Raw genomic sequence first — 14,555 nt, 5'->3', positions numbered from 1 at the left:
CGTTTTTAGAGATGGAGCCTGCATAATATTGATTTTGAAAAAAGGGGTTATTTAAATTTAGATACGCGTGAAAACATTAAGTTTATTAGATCAAATGAGACATTTCCAAACATAAATATTTTGTTATACGTTTGCCGCAGGCTGAATCTTGCATTTCCTGCAGCATTGTAAACATTGGCTACATTGTACCCACAATGCACTGCAAAGCTATGCTAACTGCTTCCTAGCAAATCCAGTAAAAAACAACAACAGGCTATCGTGGAGAGAAGGTAGCTGCATGGGGAACGACAACAACAACCAGCGGTATTTTCCACATGCAATGATTTTTATTGAGAAAACAATGAACCGTGGTCTTAACATGTAATTAGTGCAGGCTTTTATTCGCTTTTGCCCCGTTAGAGTTTCACTCAAAGGATATTTTAGGTGGAAACGGTTTGTAGGCTAGCTGGCTCGCCTGCTAGCTTTCTTCGTCTCTATGTTTGCGCGTCTTCCGGCAGCAGCGGCGGCGGCGGCAGCAGCGGTGCCATGAACAGTGGACTCCCAGTCACAGCCGCTCCGCTCGGGGTTGCCGGGATACCCAGCGTCAAAGTGAAGTTCTGTCGGTACTACGCTAAAGACAAGACATGCTTCTATGGAGACGAGTGCCAGTTCTTGCACGAGGATCCCTCCATGGCGAGCCTGTCGCTGCATGGAGGAGGCAACAGCCCAGTACCGTTGTCCATGGCCAGCAGTGGCGGCGGGACGCCAGGGGGCTACTCACTCGGAAGCTCCGCGGCAACCTGTCCGGGCGGAGGAAGCACCAGTGTGCCCAAGAAAAATGAAACACTGGGGCCTGCGGGCACGTCGCTAGAGGGTCAGCTTTTAACCAGTGAGTTGCCATTAGTATTTTTTAGAACAGGCCCACTATTGAGCGACTGAAAGTGACTTTACTTGTTGGCCTTGTTTAGTGTGTGTCAAAATTTAGCTTGAGGATTCAGCGAGGCCTTTCGCACCAAAAACGGCGTGGATTGTATTTTCCTGTCAACATTATCGAGAGCGCACTCTATGCACTCAAGTGACAAAGTTGTGCCCATAGTTGCAGAATGTTTTTTTAAACCAGTATGCAGTTTTAGCCATGCTGCTGCAGCTGGGAGGCCTGTTGTTTTTATATGACAGCTGTGAGTGGGCAGAAATCACAAGTGCTGCTAGCAGAAGCTAGCCTCGGATGAACGTAAACGTTTAATTGCCAGTTTAAACCTACCTAAAATTCCTACCTTAACCAAAAATATGTTGTTATTTAAGTTATTAGCTGTTTTCCATCCTTATTTGTTTTTTTTTTGTCGAAGTTAACCCAGGGGTTACAGCAGAGGTAAAACTTTAATGTTTGCTAACATTAGCGTAGCCGCGCTAACGGTGCACGTTACATCGTTTTGCCCTTGTGTGTTTATTTTCTAATTACCTCGTTAAGTAACGAAAAAAAAACTCGTGTAAAATTACGATGTTCAAAAAAAGAAACACACTCTTACACCACAGTTGTAACGTTTTAATACTTGCCACAACCTTACACAAGTATCGGTTATTACATTCTGTTTACTTTACCCTATGATTTCGCAACACAACATTGTTGGCGAAAAATGCACTGTATGAAAAAGTGAGTTAACATTCATTTGGGGGTTCTTTTTGACATATTATACAAACTAATGAATCACTTTATGTAATTATTGTTATACTTCTTTAGATCAAATCTCTATCTGAGGCTAAAGTCTAGCTTTATGGGGAAAAAGGGGTTATCAAAGACATGAAAGCATTTCAGATAGTAGCAGAAGTGGCTGATGTTAAAGACACTTGTTAATATTTTAGTCCTGTGTGGAATGAAAAGTATGAATAAAGAAACAACCTAAACTCCTGCAAATAAATGCACAGTGAACTGTGTGTAAGTAGTACCTAACGTTATGTTCTCTTCTCCACAGTCCCAGGGATGGAGGGAGCAACTCTGAGTGATGCCAGTCTTACCAACTCTTACTTCAGCAGCAGCTTCATAGGGGTCAATGGGTTTGGCAGCCCAGCGGACTCTAAATACTCAATGATGCAGGTAAAACAGAAAAAGCTCTCAGAAAAAGCCTTTGTTTTTGTTGTGCCGCTGCAACAACTCAATACACTTGAATATGGCTACACAAAGAAACATCCTTTTTTACTTTGTTGAATAGAGGTTAAGGTCCCATGTAATAATCTGAGTTTTAATAAGGAAGTTAGAAGACCCTTTAAATGTAAAGAAAAAGAAATCTGAAAGGTCAACAGATCTTTTCAAATGACTCACTGGTAAATGTTTCTTTTACATGTCATTTTTCTCTTTATTATCTTGTTACAAATTAATAGCTGTTGACATTTTTTATAATCATGGACCAACATGTTGCCTCAGAATTTTGCACAGTCCTGTGAAGTCAATGTGAACTAATGGTTTCTAAAGCTGTTCTACATCAGCCTGTACACTTTGTGTCATTGTTACATACTGTTACCTGTATGTTACCTGTAAGTACCAAAATTACGGACACATACTGTTTGACTTTTTGTCAACTACATGTTGGAACCATTGTCATGCGCATTGTGTGTTATTTGTTCTGCAGAGGTGAACAGAAAAGTTATCATTTTTGTTCATTTTATGCAATTTTAAGGTGGTTGTCTATGTAGAACTGTACAACAGTCTGTAATGAAAACACACCGGATCAGTGTTTACCTTTATCAAATGTTCAGCAGCCTGCACAAATGCATCATAATGTATAGTGGACATTTGTCAAGTTATGCTTGGAAAATGGAAGTTGGGGTATAATTTACATGTTTGTACATCAGTTTGCAGATAAAGGCTATTTCAATTTGTTTTGTAAAGTAACTATCATCACATCACTATGTCGTAATAGTTTTAAATATTTTTTCTTTTCAGAGAATGACTACCAGCAGCAGCTCTCCCAGTCTCATCAACGATGGTGCCAAGAACTTCAGCCACAGCTCTCATGGTAGGATCTCCTCATTTAAATCAGCGAAAGGGCTGTTAGCGCTCATCTGATCACATGAATGAACCGTACCTGACACAACTTCCATTCTATCATTTACTAAAGATCCAGTGAACTCCCCAACATCTTCACTCTTTAGTGATTTTGGTGCTCTAAGCATTTCCCAAAGGAGAAAAGTGAGTATGTGGTTAATCTTGTGCCAACAACTTCCCTGGATTGATCTATATTGCTTCTAACGACTTAAATTAAATTAAAAACTATTTTCTATACACATTCAACAAAACTGAGGAATTTTATGAATTGCATTTTGTTTTTTTTTGTAATCTACTGCCAGGCTCCTAATCCAGCAGCGAGTGAGTTCATACCGAAGGGAGCTCCACGTATGGCCACCATGGCTCAGTCAACTGTCCAGGCCTTCCCTTCGCCCCTCTTCCCTCACCCAGGACTCAGCAGTTCCACAGCCACTGCCCTGGCTCCAGGTATGTTTTTTTACACTTTAATGGTCTAGATTTTTACTCTGCATTTTTTCACCTTCTCACATGAGTTAAGGGAGTTCTTACATCTGTTTGGTGTGTTTCTAAAATATTTATCCTCATAAGTTGTGCTTATAGCCAATACTTTGACTAGTTCTAGTATTTACTGGACTTCTGTCTTTGACTTTAGGAATGTCCTTGTCTGCCGGGTCTTCTCCACTCCACTCTCCAAAAATAACACCACACACCTCACCTGCGCCTCGTCGGCGCAGTCACACCCCAAACCCTGCCAATTACATGGTGCCCACCACTGCATCTGACCAAGGAGCTCACATTATCCAAAAAGAAACTGTTGGGGGAACTACTTACTTCTACACAGACAATACTCCAGCACCGATGGCTGGAATGGTATGTGCCTGCAACTGGCTTTTTTTTCAATAAAATATTTAAAGTTTAAAGCTGCAGATACATACTTTTTAATTTTGTGAGTATGTTGAAAAATGTATATTTACTATTAAATTATTGAACTTTAACCATCAGTGTTTAATTTTCTACCACGTACAAATCCTCCGTATTGAGTTTTCTTGTCGTCGAAACCTGCTCCCAAAACCTTGTTATTGGTTTTGTTATTCCCGTACATGTAGCTGTCGTGCGTCTACATTGGTTTTCTTTTCTCAATAAATAGGAAGCTTTTCTTGTCTGGTTTCATCGCAGGTGTTTCCTACTTACCATATCTACCCCCCCACTGCACCCCATGTGGCCTACATGCAGCCAAAAGCAAACGCCCCGTCCTTTTTTATGGCTGATGAGCTGCGACAGGTATCACGCATTTGGCTTTTTTTTTCTTTCAACAGATATCTCTTTGTTCTCGTCTCTGTTCTAATGTGATTTTATCATTGTTTCCCCTTCAGGAGTTAATAAACAGACATTTGATCACCATGGCCCAGATTGACCACTCAGAGAATCCAGGTATAAGGGCTTTCTGTTGCACCATTTTGTATTTATGCCAATTACACAGTCACAGATAGGGGACAGGTTCTTTTATATAGTCCAACACTTCTTCAGGTCTTCAGGACCTGACTCTCTTATAACGACATGTTTTTTTTATAAATGTGAAACCAGAAGTGTTTGTTTTGTAATATCTTGTGAGACAGGGAGTTGCATTGTGGAACGAAACCAAGCAGAGTCTGGAAACAGTTGAAGACAGGGAGTTGCATTGTGGAACTTTAAAGAAACCAAGCAGAGTCTGGAAACAGTTGGTTTCATAATTCTGGAGTGGAAGTGTGTAGAAACGTTTGAAGTTTCTGAGGCTTACCTACACTGTCTGTTGTTAAAATGGACAGAAAACTATTTTTGAAGCCTGTGAAATATATGATATATTTACTTTTTTTGTTTCACCACTTTGTGTTTGTTCCACTTGAGCAGATGTACCAGGTGAGGTGGACAGCTACCACAGCTTGTTCCCCCTTGAACCACTCCCACCACCAAACCGTATGCAGAAGACCAGCAACTTCAGCTACATCACCTCCTGCTACAAGGCTGTCAACAGCAAGGATGACCTGCCTTACTGCCTGAGGAGGATACACGGTAAAAGAAAATGTGTGGCAGATGTCACATGACATGCCAAAGAGTATCGCTGTCTTAACTGAGCTGCCAAATATTGTTCCTAGGGTTGTCCTTTGTCAAACTATTCTTACTGTGGTTAACAAAACGCGCAGCATAAGTTGTCACTAACTTTTGGTAGGATAAGACATTGCTTGCTAAAATTATGTAATTTAAAATAACACAATGGCAGTGTTCCATGCAGAACAATGACTCTCTGCGCCTAATTTAAGGACAGCCTATTCTCTTGATATGCAACATGGTCACTGTGGGCTTCCCCTGATTACAGATATGTGCTGTGTAAATGAGCTCTAAAACACACACTTGCTAGAACATTATCTCAGCCAGTGAAGCAGAGCCAGTCTCATAACTAATGGTATTCCTAAAATAGACGACCTGTCCCACATACTGTTTAGAAATGCAGACTACGATCTGTTCAAAGACGCATTTGACAGCTCAACAGACCCGAGTGATCAGAGCCGCTTTGTCAGGCTAATAACAGTTGCATATATATTTAGGAGAGTAGTCCATTTAGCAATTTAGTATTTTTACTCAGCTTGGTCACCTGTGACATTTGAAGGATGGTAAAATCAAACTGAATCTAAGTCAACAGCAAACCTGGACTGGTTTGCAGATGCATTAATAAAAATGTCTACATTAAAATTTAAACTTTACCTGTGTCTTTATCTGGAATTTGTTTTACCACGGTTCCAGGTTTCCGTCTTGTTAACACCAAGTGCATGATGCTGGTGGATATGTGGAAGAAGATCCAGCACTCCAACTCTGTGACATTGAGGGAGGTCTTCACCACCAAGGCCTTTGGAGACCACTGTAAGTGTTGATGCTCATAGTACCCTCATGAAAATAACATTTTTTCCAATAGCAGTCACTGGTTTTCTAAGTTAAGTTTTCCTCATAAGTAGAAGAATATAGTCTGCAGAGAAATTAGAGTGAGAAACATGGTTTGTTAAATACCATTTGTTTCCTCACGATTGTGGTCTTTGAATCAAAGACTAATTTTGGTTGTTTTAGTAAATGTTCAGTTGCTGATCAAATATTCCATTGTCCACTTCTTTGTTCTCTAGCCCTGGTGTTCTCTTACGACTTCCATGCTGGTGCAGAGACCATGTTCAGCAGACACTTCAATGACCCAGCAGCAGATTCCTACTTCACCAAGAGGAAGTGGGGTGAGTTGGTCTTCTCTGTCTTCTGCACTAACAGAAGAAGCAAAAACATATATGCATCACACCTTTTGAGTTCTCTCACGATGTCTGTGTCCATTTAGGCATGTTTCTTATGCTTGCAGTTTGTGTTGCTGTGGGAACGTTTTAAAGGGTTACGGTTGACATTATGCCACTAGGTGCTTCTGCAAACACATGGGAATGGATGTTTTGATAGCTCTTTAAAAGTCTGTAAGTACTAGTTTGACAGTTGGCTTGCATGTGTCTGCAACATAGACATGGGGAGGGGGGTTTTGAGGAAACTGTGGCTGAAACTGATCCTGGGACAGGTGCTGTACGGTCTACCTACAACAATGCAGAGAGAGGAAACACAACAGTAGACCCGAGCCTTGTTAAAAAAAAAACACACATCATATATGAGTTAAAAAGAAATGAAGAACTTTTTTATATTCTGTTTACATGAACAGGCCTTAGCGTGATGTTGTGGCTTTTTGTTTTTCAGCACACACCCTAAACCTTACAAGTAATATTATGCAGTGTCATGTTGGTGTTAGGGCTACAACCTAAGAACCAGAAATTTTAGGTGTGTCATGTAAAAGTTATTTTCCCCCTCCTAATAAAAACAGCACATTACCTGAATATTCCCACTTTCTTGGATTTTTGCATCGTCTAGTCCTGATGCTGTTTTTTGTAATCTTATACAAGTAGATTTTTCTTTTATTTCTCATTGATTCAGGGTACTGACACGAATACTTCTTTGCATTGGGCTTTAATAAATTGCAATAAAGTGACAGGTAGTGTTATATAGGTGAAACAGTGTGTGAGCTCAAACAAAACCACAGGGATGACAACTAGCAGGAAAATACTTGGTTTTATTTCCTTGTTGAGATGTTTTTGTTCTGTACCAAGGGAAATGCATTGTTCTGTATCAAACAAAAAGTCTTCAAACCGAACATATTTCCCTGAAGCTAAGAATAAAATAAACAGAATTAAACTTTATGCAGCGTTAACACAGCCAATTCTATGGGAACTCATTAGAACTTTTACACCAATTGTGCATTTTAATTTAAACACTGGGTCCAGCTTTTTTTATTTGACAAACTGTCAGTTATCGGGGCACTGGATCAGCACTGGATTTCAAGTGGAAGTATTTAAGTAAGGTATTAGTGTCAATACCAATTATGCTATTGGCATATGTACCTCTAGGTTTAATGTATGTGTCCAAAGACATTTATTGTTTTTATTTATTTTTTTTATTGTGATGATTGTTTTCTCCAGGACAACATGAGCCTCCACCCCCACGGCAGCATGCAGGCCTCCTCCCTGAATCTCTGATCTGGGCCTACATAGTCCAGCTGAGCTCCGCCCTGCGCACCATCCACACGGCTGGCCTGGCCTGTCGTGTCATGGATCCCAGCAAGATTCTCATTACTGGCAAAACCAGGTGGAACACACATTAACACATCTACTGCAAGTTTGTCAGTCAGCATGACTTTCTTTTAACTATGCAGCGGTCAGATAAGGCCGATGTCTGAAAACACTTTTAAGAAGAACAGTCTTCTCAGTGGAGACTTCCTCTTCTCACATCCATGCATTTATGTACACTCACTTTCCTACACTAACTGTAATGTTTTCTTATCTCTGAAGGTTACGAGTAAATTGTGTTGGAGTGTTTGACGTCTTAACATTTGACAACAGTCAGACCAATCATCTTGCCCTAATGCCACAGTACCAGGTACTTTTAATAGTTTTTACCTTATATGGTCATTCACATATAAATGCACATCACAAAACAGGCTGTCTAATTGGAGACTAAGTTTGTTTTAGATGGCTGCTTGTGTAAAAGAAAAATCAACACAGGTGTTGTTGATGTTTTTCCTCCTCCAGCAAGCAGACCTTGTGTCACTGGGCAAAGTTGTGCTGGCGTTGGCATGTAATTCCCTCGCTGGCATTCAGAGGGAGAACCTGCAGAAGGCCATGGAGCTGGTGTCCATCAACTACTCTTCAGACCTAAAGAACCTCATTCTGTGAGGAATATGCATGTACACAAAACTTGCAAAATAATGTAACATGCAAGCGTGTTAAGCAATTTGCAAACTGCAGCTCTGTCTCAATTTGTCTGTATTCACACTGTCATTTATTCCTTTGGCATGGAAACACCAGAATAAATGTCTTTTTTTAATTTATTACATGTTTTTGTTGTAACCACACATTTCAGTGCTGCTCTTTCTCACTGCTTCTCTGCCTGTGCAGGTACCTGCTGACCGAACAGTCTCGGCTGCGCAGCGTCAATGACATCATGCCGATGATTGGAGCCCGATTTTACACACAACTGGATGCATCTCAGATGAGGAATGACGTCATTGAAGAGGACCTGGCCAAGGTACAAACAGGCTGTTTGCTAAAAAAAAACAAACTCAACCTTTCATTTGAAAGTAAGTGTTCATCAGTTTGCACTGTTCAGTATTGTTCTTATCAGGTAAACACAGAACACAGTTCTGATACTCTGATCAGAAATAGGACATTGGTTTAGCGGTTCTAGGGGGAAGTTGTGTTAACACAGGATGTTATATATGAAGAGCACCTCAGCTTTTACAGCCGTGTGTATTTAGTTCCTTGATGGTGATGTAAACGTGGAGTACCTCACACGCACCACTTTTTTTTTTTCTTTGTTCATGATCTGACTTCCTCTCTTACTATCAACAAATCTAAAGCTTGTTTTTCTTCTTACTGAAAGTCAATCTAATGTAGAGGAGAGGTAAAATTAGGTTAATTTAGTTCCAGTAATCAGCTGTGTTTGTAACACCTCAGTGAGATAGCGTTTGGAACTGAGTCTGATTTATGGATACCATCAGTGGTGACAAAAAGTAAGGGTTTCCTGCATGTCAGGCTTTGGCTGCATGAAATTCAAACCAATGAGCAGTGCTCTTTAATTCTGTCTCTGCTTTAATTAGTTAATCCTTTCCAATAGGTTTTTTTAATAACGTGCCAGGAGGGCATCCCAGGCTCTTGCCCTTTTCCCTTCACTGGTCCCTCACCTGTACTGTTCCTGTCTGTTAATTTCAGTCACATATCTTGAGAGTTTGAATATGATGTAATTCACTGTTAAGTTTACAACTACAGGTACATTTGGTCTCATTCATCAAACAATGTAAACTCAGTTCTCTGCTGAAGACATGTAATGTTTTGCAGTAGGCAATTAGGTGGCTTTTAAGTCATTTTGTCCAAAAATAGTTACATCGAGGGCAACTGGACACAGTAGGGTTTTTTTTAAGAAGAAGTTGACCCTAACCCTAACCCTAACCCTGAATATCAAACCCAAGACTTTGATTATATAAACATGACATTGTGTTGCATCATGACTGCTCAGAATCATTTTTAAAACATTTGGTTCTGTCCCAGTTCATTCATTTACATAATACAAAAATGAAGCTGATTTCATCAGACATGAGTCAAGAACTTAAACCTTGTTAGGTGTTATACTTAAAGACTATAATAAGCCCATTGATTGAAAGTTGCCCAGCAGATTGAGATGCTTTAGGACATTTTTGTTGATGATTATTGTGCATCTGCTCCAATTCTAAAGCAGTGGCATTAATAATTAAGTTATGACAGGCTGTCACTGCTTTATTATCTTAGTTAGAAAAAAAATGTAGCTAATGTTGATCTTTTTGTCAGATACTCTCTTTTTGGACCATGATAGTATAATATGGTCAAAGGTTGACATCGGGGTGTAAGGTACTGTAAGTGTGCCTCAGTTTAAATCAGTCAGTGGTTTATAAGATGAACCACTACTGTTGCTGATTACATATTCACACATTATGTTAAAGTGTAGTTATGGGTAAACTAAAAGCTGTGAAGAGGAAGTGTCACACAGAACCTATAAAAAGAAAAACAGGGTCCAGTACAACGTGTGAACAAAAGTCAAGAAGGTGATACTTCACATTCTCAGCCCTGCAGCATTTCTATGACTTTAATAGACTAGACTAGAAGTCAAATTTGACTTTTATTTATTAAACAATTGTTTGACTTTTTTTTCCAGGAAGTGCAAAATGGCCGCCTCTTCCGACTGCTGGCCAAACTGGGCACAATCAATGAGCGTCCTGAGTAGGTCCAGTGTTTTTACAGTCAACTTTATCCCAAGGTGTGACCTGTGTTTCCATTGTCACGTGACGTTGTTTTGTTGTTTGAATCAGGTTTCAGAAGGACCCCACGTGGTCAGAGACAGGTGACCGCTACCTGCTAAAGCTTTTCCGCGATCACTTGTTTCACCAGGTGACAGAGGCTGGAACGCCTTGGATCGACCTCAGCCACATCGTCTCCTGCCTCAATAAAGTCAGTGGGCTGGTTTTTTTTTTTTTCAAACCCAAGACTTTATAAGTCTATCATTCTGTTCTTTAATAAAGTCTGCCACTGGTTACATTTTCTGTGAGGTCCAGAGGTCCATCTAACCGGATAGCACTTGTTCTAAAACTATGACATGTGTACTACCAGTGGTACTTAAGCTCCCTCTGGTGGTATGAAACTGAATTCATTTTGTGTAGGCATGACTTGGACTATTATTTTTTTTTTATATTTTGGCATCAACTCTAATTAATCTAACAACTTTTTTTCCTGGACCTCCACAGCTGGATGCTGGTGTTCCTGAGAAGATCAGTCTGGTGTCTCGGGATGAGAAGGGCGTCCTTGTTGTGACCTACTCGGACCTGAAGCGCTGCTTTGACAGCACCTTCCAGGAGCTGCAGGCTGTAGCCTCAGGTTCTCTGTAGCGTCCTCTTTGGGCCAGGGGTGGAAGGACCCCGACCTGGAGCACACTATTGCACTACAGTGAAGGACCAGACTTGTGGAGGTGACATCAGCTCGGTGAAGGCAGCGGGGCAAGGCTTCGTTAACCTCAGTCACATACACTGACCCTGTTCCACCAGGATGGCTTTTTCTAAGGTGTATTTTTTTTTTAATTTTCCTAAAAATCTGCTGAAAATGGAAAAAAAAAACAAACAAACAACAAAATAAAACAAAAAAAAACAAACTAAAGAATAATAGACTAAGGACAAATACAGAAGCTGTGATAAATGAGAAAGAAGACTTTTTTTAGATTTGGGGAACAAAAAATGAGAAACAAACCAGTAAGGTTTTGGAACTTTTTTCCTGCTTTTATTCTTTATTTCTACAGTTGGGGTTTATTTTTCTGAGGACGATGCACTAAGATTTTAATTTTTTGTTCTTTTTTATTTTTATGATAATGTGTGAGTGACCTACAGGGTGTACAGAGAGAGATAGAGTCACACACAGACAGAAATATCAGAGAAAACTCAGAAAAATAAAAACAAACAAAAAGAAATCCAGATTTTTATGAACTGCATCTCCTGCTGGAGACCGTGCCCCTTTACTCTGACGCACTAGGAGATGGGACATACCACTGGAGGCACTCACAGAGGTGGAGAGCATATGAAATGGACTGGCCCACTTTTCCTCCCAGAAAGAATGTGTAGGTTCTTGAAACTGGAAAGAAATGAATGAATTCCTGACATTTAGGTTGTGAGGATTTTGGAATTTCCAGCTCATGCCACTGGATGTGTATGTGGGTGGGCTGTCATGGACCAGGATGTGGTGATTATTTTGGCACTGAGGAGGGTGGGTCGTCTTCTCCTGATGCTGTCTACCAAGTGTTTGTTACATATGCAGAAACCACATTTGGTTAACGAAAGTCTTAGTGACATGAACTGAAGAGTCATTTTTGTTTGGCTCTGCAGCACTTAGGAGTGTGACCTGTGGGTGGAGAATCTCCAGGTGACGCCACACCTGCCTTTCTGTGGAATGTCCTCATTTGGCCTCTCACCCCTCTTCCTCCCCCTATCGTTTTCTGCAGTACACTTGTCTTGGAATCAACTTTTTTATCCCAAACTTCACTTCCACCCTGTGGTTTAGGGTCTTATACTTTTGAGAAAAAAACTGCTCCAGCTTTCCTTTTTTGGGGGGGATGGGAGGGGGGTGAAAATTTTAGCTATTTTTTTTCTCTTTGCTCAGATGCTGTGTAGAAAAACCTGAGGGGAAATAAGGGAGGACAAGTCATTTTTGACTCAATTTACTAGTGTGTGGACCAATTCCAGCAGGGGCTTAGGCACGGGGGAAGGACGGAGGGTGAAGGAGAACAAAACACAAGTGGTTTTTGTTTTAATTAACATTTTAAAGTGAAATACAAATACAAATAGCGCCCAGATGCTGGCTGCTGCCATCACTCAAATGGCACGGATTTCTCTCAGGATGACAAACAACTGGAGGGGCCCAATGATTGAATGTGTCTTGCTGTCATTGATCCTTTCTCCAGTCAGATCAATGAGTTACAGTAAAGTGGGCAGGAGTTCCTCAGATGGAGTTTTTGGAGGTCAAAACGGCGTTGCAGTGATTACACTCTGAAATATTTTTCTGTTGCCCTTAAGCACAGTTCACACTGGGATCTACGTAAATCTCATTATCACTTAAGAAGGTTGGTGCCAACTTAGTTTAACGAGAAAACCATATTTCTGTTGTGTCAAACCGCCGCATTTCAATCATAATCTTTATTATGATTGTACAACAAAGAAATCCGTTCTGTAATACTGAAGGGTCCTGTTGAAGGACCCTCACAGTCAGATTGGAGTCAAAAGCACCTCATCAAGCACAGTGTTTCGACTACAGTTAACATTTCAAAGTTTGTCAGACGTCATTCGTCTGTTCTTGAGGGCAACAAACTGACGAGACGACGGCTGCATTTGACCATGTACTTTTTCCTCACTTTTAGTAAAACAGACAGATGAGCCTATTTTGATAAATTTGGTGCTTAAGATAACTCATACACACATACACACAACCTTTTCAAACACCATTGCCTTCGTACACAAAGTCAGTGTCCATATCACGTTCTTCCACAGAACATAACACACTCCAGGTAGACAAGAAGTGACAACGTTCTTCTCCCCACACTTACAATCACCATTTTGGTCTGTTTTATGTCCCTTTTGTGTTTATTGTCCCAGATTTTTTGCAATATTTGTGTGTACAGCAGTATTTTAATAAAGAATACCAAAACATACATGAACAATGTTGCTGTGTTTAGAATTACACAAGTCTTCTAATTTTTTCTAATTTTTCTTTGGTTTACCACAAATCACAGTAAGGCATTTTTGTGCAATTTTTGACCTAGCATGAGAAAATGTGTTATTTGTAGTGAAAATATACATACAATAGTGTGCATTGTCTGGCAATTTTCCTTTTAAGCCATTTTTAGATTATATTTTTCTTTCATGGTTGTCATAGTATGCTATGGCATTTTTGGTCAGCTTTTCACTTAAAATAAGAATTGGTACATTTAGGGATTTATTTTTCAAACACACACATGGATAGTCATTATGAGACAAATTCTTGCATTTTAAAGTGTTATGATGATTTTAGTTTTTCGTGATATTGTTTTACATCAGTGTGGTAAGAAATTTGTGGTCAATTTTTGACCTACCAGGATACATTTTTTATTGAAAAATATACAAATTGATCGCCATTTAGATACAAATTCTTGTGTTAGGTCTGATTTGAGTGGTTTTAATTATACTTGATTTATTTATTTATTTATTTATACAAATATCACAGTATGATAAGGCATTGGTAGTGAATTTTTGACCCGCCATGAAATTGAGAGTATCATTATTAATATATTATTATTCTATCATTATGAGATACTTTTTTAATTATTTTGACTTTGACTGCAGGAAAATGACGTGTACCTGCAGTCTGAAACAACTGTCAAACAGGCGGGAGGACAGTGTCTACAGACTGTCAACCAGTGGCTGAAACCCTTGCTGTATAATGTGAGTACCATTTCCAAGAATTCTTTGGATACCATCTGCTCAAAAAAAAAAAGTTAAATAAGGATTTTTTGAAAAATTCTGAAAAATAGTGTTCAAAAAGAATTTATCATAAATTTCGGAAAAGAAATAACATGATGCATTAGGATTTTGCCAAAAAATATGAAAAAGGAAATTCTAAAAAGGTTCTCAAAATGCTCTTATTTGATGAGAAACATGCAAATAAGGTACAATTTTGATTTTTTTCCCACCACATTTTCATCAGAATTTTTCAAACATCTGAATAACATGACATGTGGAATGAGGTACATAAGACACAAATATGTTCAGCCTTTTATTTTGGTCATGTAAATAAATGTAATTATTAATAAATGTAATTATTATATTATAATATATTATTATATAAAAGTATATTTTTGGACATAACCATGTATTTTAAGACAAATATGTGTATTTTTAGTCATTTTTGAGAAA

General features: G+C 39.4%; 1 protein-coding gene across 2 annotated transcripts; it reads left to right on the top strand.

Annotated features, from left to right (window-relative positions):
* Positions 1-66: 66 nt before the first annotated feature.
* On the top strand, positions 67-13,315 carry pan3 (poly(A) specific ribonuclease subunit PAN3). 2 transcript variants are annotated; one of them, XM_008308008.3, is made up of 18 exons: positions 67-303; positions 1,950-2,071; positions 2,918-2,990; positions 3,093-3,163; positions 3,322-3,466; positions 3,651-3,868; positions 4,175-4,279; positions 4,372-4,429; positions 4,886-5,047; positions 5,777-5,893; positions 6,148-6,249; positions 7,522-7,687; positions 7,891-7,978; positions 8,131-8,270; positions 8,497-8,626; positions 10,286-10,350; positions 10,440-10,578; positions 10,872-11,012. In XM_008308008.3, exons 2-18 carry the CDS (start codon positions 1,958-1,960, stop codon positions 11,010-11,012), a joined length of 2,034 nt encoding a protein of 677 aa, XP_008306230.1. In that variant the 5' UTR covers positions 67-303; positions 1,950-1,957. The 2 variants fall into 2 exon arrangements, with proteins under 2 accessions (XP_008306230.1, XP_008306227.1); XM_008308005.3 differs by lacking the exon at positions 67-303 and adding an exon at positions 526-868 and having other exon boundaries at positions 10,872-13,315.
* Positions 13,316-14,555: the final 1,240 nt, after the last annotated feature.

The sequence above is a fragment of the Cynoglossus semilaevis genome, chromosome 3, assembly GCF_000523025.1.
Source record: "Cynoglossus semilaevis isolate Cse_v1.0 chromosome 3, Cse_v1.0, whole genome shotgun sequence".
Classification (NCBI taxonomy): domain Eukaryota; kingdom Metazoa; phylum Chordata; class Actinopteri; order Pleuronectiformes; family Cynoglossidae; genus Cynoglossus; species Cynoglossus semilaevis.
This window is presented reverse-complemented; position numbering and strand designations above follow the sequence as displayed.